A 14,629-nucleotide genomic window follows, 5' to 3' on the forward strand; every position below is an offset into this window, starting at 1 on the left:
ATCATTACCCTGATACCAAAACCAAAAATAGTTATTACAAGAAGAGAAAATTACAATCCAACATCCCTCATGAACATCAATGCAAAAATTATGTTAAAATGTTAGCAAATAGAATTCAGCAAGATATAAAAAGGATAATACACATCACAACCACATATGGCTTGTCCCAGAAATACAAGATTTGTTTAACATTCAAAAATCAATCCATAAAAAAGAATACTCAAATGACCATCTCAATAAATGTAGAAGAAGTATTGGAAAGTCCTGCATTCATTTCTGACAAAATTCCTTAGCAAACCAGGAATAGAAGAGAAACTTACTCAACTTGACAAAGGGTATCTATGAAAAACTGACAGCTAACATTTATATTTAATGAGGAAATACAGATGCTTTCCTACTAGGAAAGCAAGGTTTTTCACTCTCATAACTTCTATTCAACTTGTACTAGAGGATCTAGCCAGAGCAATGTGACAAGGCAAAGAAATAGAAGGTAGAAAGACTGGAAAGGAAGAAATAAAACTGCCTTTATTTGCACATGACATAATTGTCTGTACAGAAAAGCTGATGAGATCCACAAAAAAGCTACTAGCACTAATAAATGAGTTTAACAGCTTATAGGTTATAAGGTCAATACAAAATCAGTTATATTTCTAAATACTAGCAATGAACAATCAGAAATTTAAATATAAAAACCCAAAGCACTTATAATGCCCTAGGATTATGATAATGTAACGATAAATTTGACAAAATATGCTAATCTTGTATATGGAAAACTACAAAATATTGCTGGAAAAAGTATTTTTTTAAAAAATAGCAAGATAGGGGCGCCTGGGTGGCTCAGTCGGTTGAGCATCCGACCTTGGCTCAGGTCATGATCTCACAGTTTGTGGGTTCGAGCCCCGCGTCGGGCTCTGTGCTGACAGCTTGGAGCCTGGAGCCTGCTTCGGATTCTGTGTCTCCCTCCCTCTGCCTCTTCCCCACTCATGCTCTGTCTCTCTCTGTCTCTCAAAAATGAATAAATGTTAAAAAAATTTTTTAAAATGAAAAAAATAGAAAGATATACTGTGTTCGTGAATTGGAAGACTCAATATTGTTTAACATCTCAGTTCTCCTTGGGTGAGGCAAAGGTTTTTAAAAATACATTAAGGCATGATCCATAAAAGAAAATTTTGATAAATGGTAGTTCTTCAAAATTAAGACCTTCTGCTCTTCACAGGACACTCTTAAGATAGTGAAAAGACAATTGCAGGGAAAATCTTTGCAAATCACCTATCAGATAAAGGACTTTGCCTTAAAACTCAATTATAACAACAACAACAAATCCAACCCAATATTAAACGCACAAATAATTTTAACAGATACTTCACCAAGCAGACATATGGATGGCAGATAAGCACGTGAAAAGCTGTTTAACGTCATCTGTCAATAGGGAAATGCAATTTAAAACCATGATGAGATACCAATACACAATTCTTAGGGTGTCTACAGTGAAAGATTGACTATACTAAGTATTGACAAAGATGTGCAGGAACTGAAATGCTCATACACTGCTGGTGTGAATGTAACAGGGCACAATCACTTGGAAACCAGTTTGTCAATTTCTTGAAAAATTATACACATATCATATGGCTTAGCCATTCTGCTCCTAGGTATTTATTCAATGTGCATGACAGCGTATCTTTACACAAAGACTTGTACATGAATATTCATAGAAGCTTTATTTGTAATAGCCCCAAACTGAAAACAGCCCAGATGTCCATGAACTGATGAATGGAAAAACAAAAGGTGATATATCCATGGGGCGCCAGGGTGGCTCAGTCAGTTAAGCGTCTGACTCTTGATTTTGGCTCGGGTCATGATCTCACAGTTTCATGAGTTCGAGTCCCTGCAGAGCCTGCTTGGGACTCTCTCCCTCTCTCTCTCTGACCCTCCCTTGCTCACACTCTCCCCGTCTCTCTCAAAATAAATAAATAAACTTAAAAAAGTATTTTAAAAAGGTGATATATCCATACAATGGAATACTACTCAGAAAGAAAAAGAAATGATCTACTGATACATGCAACAAAATGGATTAATCTCAATGTTACTTTGAATGAGAGAAGGCAGGAAAAAAGTCTAAGTATTGTATAAATCCATTTATATAAAATTCTAGAAAATGATAAGTAGCCTATGGTGAGGGAAAACAGACCAGTAGTTGGGGCGCCTGGGTGGCTCAGTCGGTTGGGTGTCCAACTTCGGCTCAGGTCATGATCTCACAGTTCGTGGGTTTGAGCCCCACATCAGGCTCTGTGCTGAGAGCTCAGAGCCTGGAGCCTGCTTCAGATTCTGTGTCTCCCTCTCTCTCTGCTCTTCCCCTGCTCACACACTGTCTCTCTCTCTCAAAAATAAATAAAGATTAAAAAAAAAAAAAAGAAAGAAAGAAAACAGACCAGTAGCTGCCTGGGGACAGGGATGTAGGATACAGGAGTGGTGGAAAAGAGCAACTAGAAAGAATATGGGAAACCTTTAGGGGTGTGAGGGACATGTTCATTAACTTGATTATGGTGATGTTTTCACGGATATCATCTATGTGAAGACTTACCAAATTGTACATTTTAAATATGTAGAGTTTACTATATATAAATTATACTTCAATGAAGCTGTAAAAAAGAAAATCAGGTATGATCATCTGAGTGTCAGTCAGATCGTTTCTCTCATGGTGTTGACTTTTGCTGTTGACTATCAAACTAGAGAAGCTCTCTCTACCCCATTTGAACAAGCTACCTTGCAGTGTTCGGACAACAGTCAAGTTTTCCCTGAAAATGGGTTGCTTTTCTCCAGCACTGTGTGAGTTAACTTGACAAGTGACCATAATTGAAGAATAGAGACACCCAAGGAGTGAAATTGCAAGTTATAAGGCCCCAAACTGACCCACTTTGTGTGGTGGGGGTGGGGGCGATGGCTGAGACAATGGAATCCAGACATGACAGGTAAACGGGAGTGCTGCAGGTAGAGGAAGGACAAATAAAAAGGCAGGGAGTGAGAAACCCAGTTCTCCTTTACTCTCATTTTTTATCACAGTAGTATGCTTCTGAGGTCCTTGGACAGATAACAAATACTTAAATTACACCCATAGACTAAACAGTGATTTAAAATAGTAATATTAGAAAGGAACTTAATTTATCTGAGAGAAAAGTGATAGCTACCAAGTCAAACAATTAAAGACCATTTGCCTTGGTTTTCTGGCTATCTTGTAAGGTGAGGTATCACCAACCAATTTCTATGACCATAAGGTCATTTTCAGATCGACGTCCCCCAGTAATATTTTAATGACTTGTGTTCACAGGCAATATTGGGCCAACATATTTAACCCAGGTAGACTTGGTTCCAGTGGTAGAACAAGAGCAAAAATAACATGATAACCATTTGGTGAAGGGTTGTCCCATGAGCCTGAGTCCTCCAGCCCCCAACTCTGTCAAAACTAAATCAGTTTCTTTTCCTCTTCGAAGTCACATTCAAAGTAAATCCACATTTGTTTTTAGCAGCAAGAATCAGTCTCATAAAAATCATAAGATTTTCCTACCTTGACAAAAATTGTTGAATTGCACTCTTGCAATGCCTCCATTAAACTAATCACGTGGAGGCACACCATTTCCACCATCTGAAACAACAAACATGAAAATCAGGTCCACTCCCAGTAGCGCAGAAACCTCGAAAGCTAGTCTGTAGCCACAGAGGATCCATGCCATGTGCCCGCGAGGCTTTTGGCACAATGACCAGAGGGGACCGCAAGCAGTAGTGCTTATTCACCTCTAAAACTTCAACTAGAAAGTGACTTTAAAAAGCTCCAGAGGTTTTTCATTTGGCATGCCTTCCTTATCTAACTCAGGGCTGCCAATGGAACGGGGTATTGATCTTGCTAATCTGCACTGAATTGTGATTCATACCAGAGGATAAATGCCTTCTGCTTCCCTCCTTCCAAATACAGAACTTGGGCTTATGTCCTTTTCTTCATCTTGACCCTTTTTCCACAGTTTCTTCACCTGGAGCAGCTGTTTAATTTATTATACACCTGTCTTTGTGGCTTTGTTCTCTAGGGAACAAGGTAGCCACGCTGATGACAGTTCAAAAGTCCCTGATCAGAAATTCCTAAGGCTGGATTTTAAACACTACAAGGGAATTTTACCAGACTAGCATACATAGTTTAACACATTTTTCAGAAAAAAGTTAACTCAAATCTGTTAGTAGCATTATTTGTACAAAACTCATTTGTAACATTCATTTCTAACATTTATATGTCAAAGAGATTTGGAGCAGAGATATTAATGGTGTCAAAAAACTAGTATCAACAGAAGGAAACCGAATCTCTATTTAAGGTCCCAGTTTCATTGCCTGTAAAGTAACAGAATGCTTGATCTCCAAGTTCTTCTTCAGTCTCAGACTCTATGATCCAATAAATGTTTCTCAGAACTGTTTGTGCACCCTAAAATTGCCACATAAATTTCCTCTAAATTGAACTAAAATACCTCTCTCCATACAGAATTGCCTCATAACATCTGCTTCTCTAAAGAAAAGAAAGTGCTTCACTAAAGGAAATATATAATCCCCTTTCCAATTAGAGCTGAAAGAAACTGTTTCTTAGAGTAGTATCAATCAATCAAAAGTCATTTCCGTTATGCCTTTTGTGGACGGTGCGTTGTTGGGTTTCTGGGCACACTGGGATCATCGTTATGATGTTCTTCCAGATCCCTTGCCCCTCACAGAGGAGAATTAGCCTGATAGAGCCCCCCATAACCAAGATACTAACTGTTGCTTTCTCCACTGAGGATCCTCCTTCAAAGTAGCAAAGGACTTCCTTGTAAATTCCTTCCATACACCCTCCGAGCCTGACTTCAAAGGACTAATCCAAGCTTGTTCGATGAAGTGGGCTCATGCCAACAATACCTCAGATATTTTCCAGTGAGGGTTAGAGCAGCCCCTCTCTTGGTGAGGCATCTGAGTTAAAACTGAACTGGATTTGAAGACTGGGGGAGCTCAGGTCCTCCTAGGGCAACTCAGAAGGGTGAGGCCCTTTTCAGGGTTTGAGCCCTGGGTAGAATGAACATGTGTGGTTGGTCTGCTCTTAAATACCACCAGAGGATGACCCAACTGGCTCGGGTTTTTCCAAATTGCCTTGGAATCCAAAAATAATATGAATCTCCTTTTGACTTTATAGCACAAAACAACCCTTAAAGGTAGATTTCATATAAAATAAATTTTTGGCACTAAGCAGAGCAAACAAAAGTTTCTACTAAATTTATTTGCTTGCTCTGTTTCTCATCAAACTTATTATACAAGCAGAACATCCAGCTTAAAATGTAAAAACCCATTGATATAATATTACAATTGAGACCCTTAAAGAACAGATAATGTGAGGGCTGGGTGTAGGTTACACCTTTTATCCACGATGGGAAATTTATTCGTGGACTCACCACTTTGTTGTGAGCCATCAGCTGAAGGATGCTGGGTGTCACCCTGCTCCAAAACTCCAGTGCGGTCAGGATCGCCGTGAAGCTGAATTCATTCTGACTTTGGACATTTGTAGCTACGGCACTTTGTTCGCAATATACGGTCCAGAGCTGAGCAAAGATAAATGCGTGGAAGAGAGAACACATATGCAGCACGGAGGTCTGAAAAGGAGGAGACAGGAGCCATTACATTTCAGTGGGCTACAGTGCTCCACAGGGCCCATCCCACACGGTCTCGGCCTTCTGAGGAGCACGGCTGAAGCACATCTACTTCCAGAGATCGGAGGCTGAAGGAGTTCTCTATGAGTTACGGATTCGTGATTCACCACCTTAAGACAATCTGCTTTCGCTCTGTCAGTGGGAGTGTGCTGAGGGAACAAAGCATCTTTCCAAAGAGAAGGCACCTTAGCTTGCAGAACGCTACCCACCGCCTTGCCTGTTAACAACAATGACGTTCTCATCCCTAAACTAGATCAGGGAGAATAATCATTCTACCATCTTGAGGTGTTTCCTCGCCTGTGACATGGGGATGATAGTACCCTCCTCAAAGAGCTGGCGTTAGGAGGAATCAGGTGGCATATCTGAACACATCGCCCAGCAATGTGTTACTAATTATACTATTACCAGTAGTAGAAGTGGCAGCAGCAAGCACTAGTGGTGAGCACGGACTGAGCATGCACCTACAATGTCCCAGACACCGTGCTAAAGACTTTCCAAAGATCGCTTCCATAATTCTCAAACCATCCCCTCGTCTCTTTTACAGATGAAAAACTGGAGCTCAGAGAGGTCACAAGGTCAAGGTACCTTGACAAGGTACTTTGTACAAATGACCAAGTACCATCGTTAGGAATCAAACGCAGCTCTGGCTTGAAATACTAGGAACTGACTGCCTGGCCCCTTTTGCAAATATCATTCAGGCTGTTTGGATGGTGCTCTACTTTACCACAGAGTCAGCTTTCCCTGGCCCACATCCCAGCTGCTCCTAAACCCACCCTGACTTCCCGGAACTTGCCTAAACTTGTGAAGGGCCCTTGGCTTCTCTTAGCTGATTAGTACCAGTGTGTCTGGTTTGCTTACACTGGCTCATGACTGATGCCTGCCTTGGGTTTACTTTATTCCCTTAAGCACATCATCTGTCTCTACAATTTACTAAGTTCCTCTGTGTCGGTGATTCCAGCGTGTGCTTTAGTGAGTTCCCAACTGGCCTTCTTATTTTCATTTTGAATCTTTATGGATCTATCTCTAGAGATGTGAGTTGCAAAGATAGTGCATGAAAAATCAGAGCATAAATTTTCCTCCAATTCATATTCGGTTCCAAAAACTGATCATGGGATTTTTATTATATTTCTAGCCTTTTATTTCTCTTCATTATTTTGAGACAGAAATGCCTAGGAAGCTAACTCTTGCCTGCCTCCATAATTTATCTTTATAAAAGTAAACAAAGACAATTTAAGGGGGAAGAAAAGACAGTGCGGGAACTTAAACAACTTTAAATAAGGCATTAGCACAAAGTCGCTTTCCTAACATCCACAGGAGGGCAAGTGATAAGATGCATTTTCTTCTCAGAAGAAACATAACAGGCTGATAACGGTTTCCATTAGCAATTTCGATGCCTATGGTCTTAAGGTTGCAGAAATCGCTTACCTTTGATTGCTCTGGAAATCCAATCAGGATGACAATGAGATGGTCTGCAATATGAGAGCCGGCATCCAGAGGTATGGGCAGGCACGGAGAGGAGGCATTTGGACACACCGCGTTATGAGTGAGGGAGCCCAGGAGCAGCCAGGACAGCAGACGGATGCGGGAGATACACTCGATGAATTCTTTTGGCCTATCAAGTAGAAGGAAGTGTTAACGGCGATTTTTATGGTTTCCGTTTTGTTGGGCGCTCACCAACCGCTTATTGATGGCATTAAAAGTGTGGTTTTATAGGCGATCACATACAATAAAACACCCAGGTGACAGTGCCAACAAAATGTATCTGTTTTTCTGTATCTGTATCTGTATCTGTTTTTCTGCTCGCCCTCTCTAATCCCGGACCATAGCTGCTTGAGCAACGAGCAGCTTCTGGTGACAACACGGGATTAAAAATCATTCTTCCACCAACCTTGCTGCCCTTCTGACTAGCTGCTTTTTCTAAACTCTTTCCTTCCTTCTTAGAAAGTCTCACATCCCCACTAGAGGGGAAGGAATAGAGGCGGAGATGTAACACACGCCACCCATTTTCTTGCCCTGCAGTCACTGTCTCCTGCTGCTCTCCTGCCCTCCTGCCCGCCTCGCCCCAGCTCCAAGCCTTTGCCGACCGTGCAAAATGGAGTGCTCATAGAAACCAGCCCATGGGCCCCTCTCCTTTCTCCGCCTCCTTGCGCTCTATTTCATCTTTGCCATGGATTTTGTTCAAGCCACAATCTAACATGCTCCTTGAAGGCAGAAGTTATGTAAGTGCTCAATAAATACCTATTGATTTATTTAACTAGTTGAAATTAAGAGTTAAAATTGCTTAATTTTAACTTCGAAGCTCCAGGTTTTCGTCATCCATCAGGATATGGCTGAGGTTTTCGTAGGAGGGGAAGTTCCTGTTGCTGTCAGCATAGCATGGAAGTGCTCGTGTTCAAAAATGCTGCCAGGTCAGCAGGTATGGAGATGAGGCTCACCTCCTACCTTCCCCACCATCACACTGCACTCCCATCAATCTTCAAGGCATTCATTTGCTCTGAGTCCCAGAAAACTCGGGGTGGTTCCCTGACTCACCGACCCTCACTGCTAAAATAATAAGGGCCTTACCCTTGTTGCATGGCAGAAGGGGGATGATAGAGCCAAGGCAGGTAGCGAATCACAGCCTTGTTATCTCTGTGGTTGCCCCGTGAGATTTCCATGGCTGTAATCTGAGCCAGCCCAACTTTGAGGTGTCCACCAAAAGTATCTTCATGCAGAGGCTGGGAACATGTCTTCATGTGGCTCTGCAAAAACAAATGGTATTTCATGGCTTTGGCAGAGTACCTGGAAAACTCCTGGTTGCTCTTTAAAAAGATCAGGTTGTCATTCCCTCACCTTCTGTCACCACTCCCAAGTATACAACCCATTTAAACTTCTTCAATGGTTTCCCATTTTTCTTAGGATAAAGGGGGAGAGGGGAAATTCCCTAGCATGGCCTAAAAAGCCTGGAATGATCTAGTGACTGCAGACCTCTGCATCCTACCCCTTCATCCCCTCTACACTGGCTCCCTCCCATTACCAGCCTTTGCTTGTGCTGGTCTCTCTGCCCGAAACACTGTTCCTGCCTCTCTTCACTTAATTGACTGCTATTCATTGTGCACGTTTTAGCTCAAGTGTCACTTCCTCCAGGAAGTCTTCCCTGACCTCCCTGGCTAGGCCATATCATCCTATTAGAAGCTCCTATACCACTGTGTACCCCTTCTTCAGAGCAATTATGAAAGTCACAATTTTACTTTATGTTATATGAGATTTTCATTAAAACTGGCACCTCACTACCCGACTATAAATTAAATGAGCATGGCTACTGTGTCCTTTTGCTCATTGCTGCATCCCTACATGCCCAGAACAACACCAGGCACATTATGGGTGCTTGGTACATATTTGTTGAATTAATGTAGAAAAGTTCCTTTTCTTGGTGTGGCTTAGTGGAAAGAGCACTGAAATGGAAACTGAGACCTAGGCTTCGGCCCCAGTTTAGGCCACTTGCCACTTGGCCTTTCTAATCTGTCTCCTAAATTGGAGGGTTGGATTATATCTCTAGTCCCCAACCTTTTGATCATCATGGATCCTTCTTACTGTTTTTCTCTGTATTTTGAAAGTGGTTATAAAGCTAGCTCAAGTGTTTAGGTAATGAGATCTCTTCTTGACACTTGATGCCAAAGCCATCTGAGTGTGGGCCACCAGATTCGGCACTCAGTAACGAGCGCGTGGTCAAGTACAAGGGGGGCTTACTTAGGAATGAGTGGGTTCAGATACTGTGAGAAGTCACCAGTTTAAATTCCGATTCTACTTTCCACCTAGCATTTGCAAATCCATCCCTATCCCAAGAAGCACCTGGATCATTGGAGCAGAGTCTAGAAACTGAGTTGGGCGATGGAGGAACCTCATTTGTAGCTGATGAGCTTCTGGGACGACTAGATCCTGTTTAACCAAAAGGATCATTTAGTGCCAGGTTGCCGTCTGGCTGTTCCTTGGACCATGTTTGGATTCCCTTCTGCCCTCTGTCCAGGGCCTTCCCCAAATCTCTCAAGACTATCAATCTTTTAGCTCCCTAGTCAACTCACGGCAAGGAAGCTGACTTACATCAGTGATTCATCCCACCCTGTGAGGCACTCAGTCAATAAGCTCGACAACTTTGCTGGGATCTTGTCCACATGCAAATCAGAGTTTGTCCCATCCCTTGTCTTTAATCATTTTCTTGAAGAAGAGAGCTTTGATGCAGATAACCATGAAAGGCTTATGTTTGCATAATGTGTTCCAGTTTACAAAAGTCTCTTTGCACGCACTGTGCCACATTAAACCTCCTAACAGTCAGTAAAGGTAGATATTAGGCTTGTGTCACAAATGAGGGAACTGAGGCTCAAAGGTAGTTAAATGACACCACATGGCATAGTGAAAAGAGAGTGATCTGGTGCCGCTAGTCTTAGGCCAACCCTGACTCCACTGCTTATCGGTAGCGCCACCTTGAGCACGAATCACAGCACTAACCCAGGCCTCGGTTTCTACATCTGTAGAATGGAGACGCTTTAACAGGGGGCAGCGGGAGAACTGAACGAATGGCCAAAGTAGAGCCGTGCACAGAACTCCTGCCATGCAAACAGCCTTTCCTTTCTCTTTTCCCTCTTGCGCAGGCTGAACTCAGTTCTCCAGGCTCCCAAGACAGGGACTGTTAGCACCACAGCTGCCGCCCCAGGTAACAATAAGTCCCATCTGGTCTGCGTAAGTCCCTAAAACTGCCTCTGTCTTGCTCACCTGAGAAGTGAGCAGTGTAGGTAAGCCCTCTTACCTTCAGTTTGGTGAGAGTGTGCATGTCCGCCATGAAGTCCAGCACTTCGTTGATGTACTGCCTCACACACTCCATCGCGGCCGTCCCACACTGAAACACAAGGACACCGCTGGGTGGGCCCTCCAAGCCACCGCCTTCACTTTGGCCCTGACTGTGGTCACTGTCTTGTTGTGACTTCACGCTGTTTACTAACGGGTTGTTTCACATTCTGGAGTTCTGACTCACTCCGTTACTCTCCACCGTCTGTGACTGTCTGCCCGCGGTTTGGACAAAAATTGATAAAAGGTTTATGGCGAAGAGGTAAGAAACGGGCGGCCTAGGGTAGACTGGGTTAACATGCTTTTTTCCCACTGGGTGATCTAACTGATTTTTGTTTGCTTGTTTTTGTTCTTGTTTGTTTTTGTTTGCTTTTAATATAATTTATTGTCAAATTGGCTAACATACAGTGTATACCACGTGCTCTTGGTTTCAGGGGTAGATTCCCGTGATTCATCGCTACATACAACACCCAGTGCTCATCCCAACAAGTGCCCTCCTCAAGGCCCATCTGTTTTTGTTTTGTTTTTATTTTGAGAGAGAAAGAAGGAGAGCACAAGCAGGGGAGGGACAGAGAGAGAGAGAATCCCAAGCAGGCTCTGCACCATCAGCGTGCCGCCCAACATGGGGCTCAAACTCACAAACTGAGATCGTGACCTGAGCCGAAACCAAGAGTAGGACCCTCAACTGACTGAGCCACTCCTGTCTGCTTGTTTTTAAACTGGTCTGGGGGCACCAAGGTGGCCCAGTCAGTTAAATGTCTGACTTCGGCTCAGGTCATGATCTCACAGTTTGTGGGTTTGAGCCCCACATCAGGCTCTGTGGTGACAGCTCAGAGCCTGGAGCCTGCTTTGGATTCTGTCTCCCCCTCTTTCTGCCCCTCCTCTCTCTCTCTCTCTCTCTCTCTCTCTCTCTCTCACTCTCTCATAAATTAAAAAAAATTTAAACCAGTCTGTATACAAAAATTATCTTATGTAGAGCCATTATGCATCAGAGTCTTTATGACATGAATCACCCTAAAACTACAGTAACCCTTATCACTCTGGGGAGTCTTAGATACACATAAAATACGTGCCACCTAATTCTAACACCAGAATCTTGAATCTTTTTCCATCAAAAAAGAAAAGTATATAAACAAACATCACATTTGCTGAAAGGGTCAAAAATTTTTATTTTCAAGTCACTTACAATCTAACTCCTTACACACAGCAGGTGTACTATTAAATAGATAAACGTGATTGCTGCGTTCTTGCTAGGGATAAAGCAAGAAAAAAAATGAAATGAAATGATCAGCTTCCCCACACGCACTGGCAGCATGTTTGGGAAATTTTAAAGGCAAAGAAAGCATACTTGTGTCTCTGGTTATTAAATGACATAAACCTGCCCAGGGCAGTGCAGTGAATTTAGGATTATAAGCAAAGAAAAGGAAACCGAACAGGCGGGCTGCTACATCAAAGCTGTATGAGAAAACCCACACATCAGGCCGGGTGTAATGTGGATGAAAAGCAGCCGTCTTTGAAGCCATCTGAATACTATGCTAAGGCCTTTCTTAGTTTTCTTTTGGAAAATCTGGAACATTATATACTTAACTAGCTCACCCAGTGGCTCTCATTTTCCCATATTCATGTAAATCTGCACAGCCCTGAACTGTATCACCTCCCATCTCTTCTACAATGTTACGCCTGTCAGTTCCTCTGACAGGATAACAAACAGTAAAATAAGGTCATTGGCGGTTCTGTCAGAGTGTTTTCCAAGCATTTCATATGTTCTAAGGTTTTCTTCTTTTAATTTAAATCAAGTGAAGGAATTATAAAAGGTTATTGTGTTCTTGCTTTTGGAATATTAATCCTTTGGTGCAAGAAAGGATTTCCCTCCGATTTATTCCATTTTCTCTGACCTTTCACATGTCATGCAAACAGGAGCATATACTCTGTTCTTTAATTTCTTGAAAGGGATTTGTTTCTCTCATAGGCAATATTTTATATCATTTCAGCTAGGCAAATGTCAAAGAAAATAATTACTAGGAGCATTATTCAATATTTGTCTTTTCACTTTGAATTTTAAAGAATGAGAGCAAAGAGTTTACTAATATGCAGTTACTTTTGCTCTAGAGACAGGATCTACATCTAATAAAAGCCTTAAAATATAGGATCATCTTAGGGAGCCTCTACACTTATAAAACAAAGCATGCAATTTCTAATCCCCCCCCCTTTTTTTTCTACTTTGCAAAACATAAGCATAGCCCTGATGTGTTGTTTTAAAAAAAAGAAAGTCAAGCTCCACTTGTTTTCAAAGGCCTATATTTATTTCAATGGGAAACTGATGATAAGGTGTTGAAAAAGTACTCTAAACTCAAACACATGAACGCAAGTGAATCATATCCAATTCTTCCTTGAAACTTATGTCTGATTTTAAAGTTATGTTTCTTAGATTGTACGGAACATATGCTCACTGTGGAAAACTTGGAAAAACAGAAATTAACAAAAATCACATAGTCCTAATTCTTGTCCTCCATCAGTGAAGCCACTACCACCGGTATTTCCTTCCAACGTGTTTTGAACACATATAACATACACATATACATATAATTTTTATAAGCCTGAGATCATTTTTTTGTAATGTGCTTGTAAATTAAATCCATCATAAACATTTTCCAATTATTTATTCTTTTAAAACTTGATGTGGTAGCCACATAATAGTCTTTTTTATAGATGTATCTTACTTTTTTTTTTATTATGAAATGTATTGTCAAATTGGTTTCCATACAACACCCAGTGCTCATCCCAACAGGTGGCCTCCTCAATACCCATCACCCACCCACCCCTCCCTCCCACCCCCCATAAACCCTCAGTTTGTTCTCAGTTTTTAGGAGTCTCTTATGTTTTGGCTCCCTCCCTCTCTAACCATTTTTTTCCCTTCTCCTCCCCCATGGTCTTCTGTTTGTACCTTACTTTATTTAAACAATACACTAATGCTGGTCAACACCAAAAAAAAAAAAAACCCAAAAAACCACAATCTGATTTAACAATGGGCAGAAGACATGAATAGACATGCTTCCAAAAAAGATACCCGGATGGCCAACAGACACATGAAAAGATGATTAATATCACTCATTGTCAGGGAAATACAAATCAAAGCCACAATGAGATATCACCTCACACCTGCCAGAATGGCTAAAATTAAAAAGGCAAGAAATAACAAGCATTGGTGAAGATGTGGGGAAAAAGGAACCCTTGTATAGTGTTCGTGGGAATGTAAGCTGGTATGGTCACTGTAGAAAACAGTGTGGAGGTTCCTCAAAAAACTGAAAATACAAATACTGTAGGATCCAAAATGTCTACTACTGGGTATTTACCCAAAGAAAACAAAAACACTAATTCAAAAAGACATGCACCCCTATGTTTACTGCAGCATTATTTATAATAGCCAGGATATGAAGGAAACTTAAATGTCCACCCATAGATAAATGGAGAAGGAAGATATGGAATGGAATATTATGCAGCCATAAAAAGGAGGAGATTGTGCCATTTGAGACATGGATGGACCTAGAGGTATTATGCTAAGTGAAATAAGGCAGACTGAGTAAGACAAATACCAAACGATTTCACTCATACATGGACTGTAAAATAATAAGGAAGTATAAACAAACAAATAAAAAGCAGAATCAGACCTATAAACACAGAGAACAAACTGATGGTAGCCAGAGCAGAGGGGTGAGGGTGGGCAAAATGAGTGGAGTGGGAGACACAGTTTTCCAGTTATGAAATGAAGAAGTCACAGAAATAAAAGGCACAGCATAAGGGATATAGTCAATGATACTGTAATAGTGTTCTATGGTGACCTAGCCTAGGGGTGAGCATGGCGTAACATAAAAACTTGTGGAATCATTACCTTGTACACCAGGAACTAATGTATCCTTGTGTGTCGGCCATACCCAAATTTAAACAATTTTTTAAAAAACAATATGCTAATGTTAGATCTTAATTTTGCTTCCATATTTTTACTATTTTAAATGCTGCTTTAATGAACATACTTTAATAAATATACTCTTTATGTGTGTATTAAATTATTTTCTCAAATATATTACCAGAAGTAAATTGTCAAA

The 14,629-nt window shown here is 41.3% G+C and overlaps 1 protein-coding gene across 1 annotated transcript in view; it reads right to left on the bottom strand.

Annotated features, from left to right (window-relative positions):
- The window catches only part of UNC79 (unc-79 homolog, NALCN channel complex subunit), a 220,239-nt gene that overhangs the window by 18,396 nt on the left and 187,214 nt on the right, over nt 1-14,629 (bottom strand). Inside the window, 5 exon segments of the mRNA XM_049612255.1 lie at nt 3,563-3,640; nt 5,451-5,648; nt 7,131-7,317; nt 8,271-8,446; nt 10,489-10,578. Of these exon segments, the coding sequence (XP_049468212.1) occupies nt 3,563-3,640; nt 5,451-5,648; nt 7,131-7,317; nt 8,271-8,446; nt 10,489-10,578 (729 nt within the window).

Source organism: Panthera uncia (assembly GCF_023721935.1).
Source record: "Panthera uncia isolate 11264 chromosome B3 unlocalized genomic scaffold, Puncia_PCG_1.0 HiC_scaffold_1, whole genome shotgun sequence".
In the NCBI taxonomy this organism is placed as follows: domain Eukaryota; kingdom Metazoa; phylum Chordata; class Mammalia; order Carnivora; family Felidae; genus Panthera; species Panthera uncia.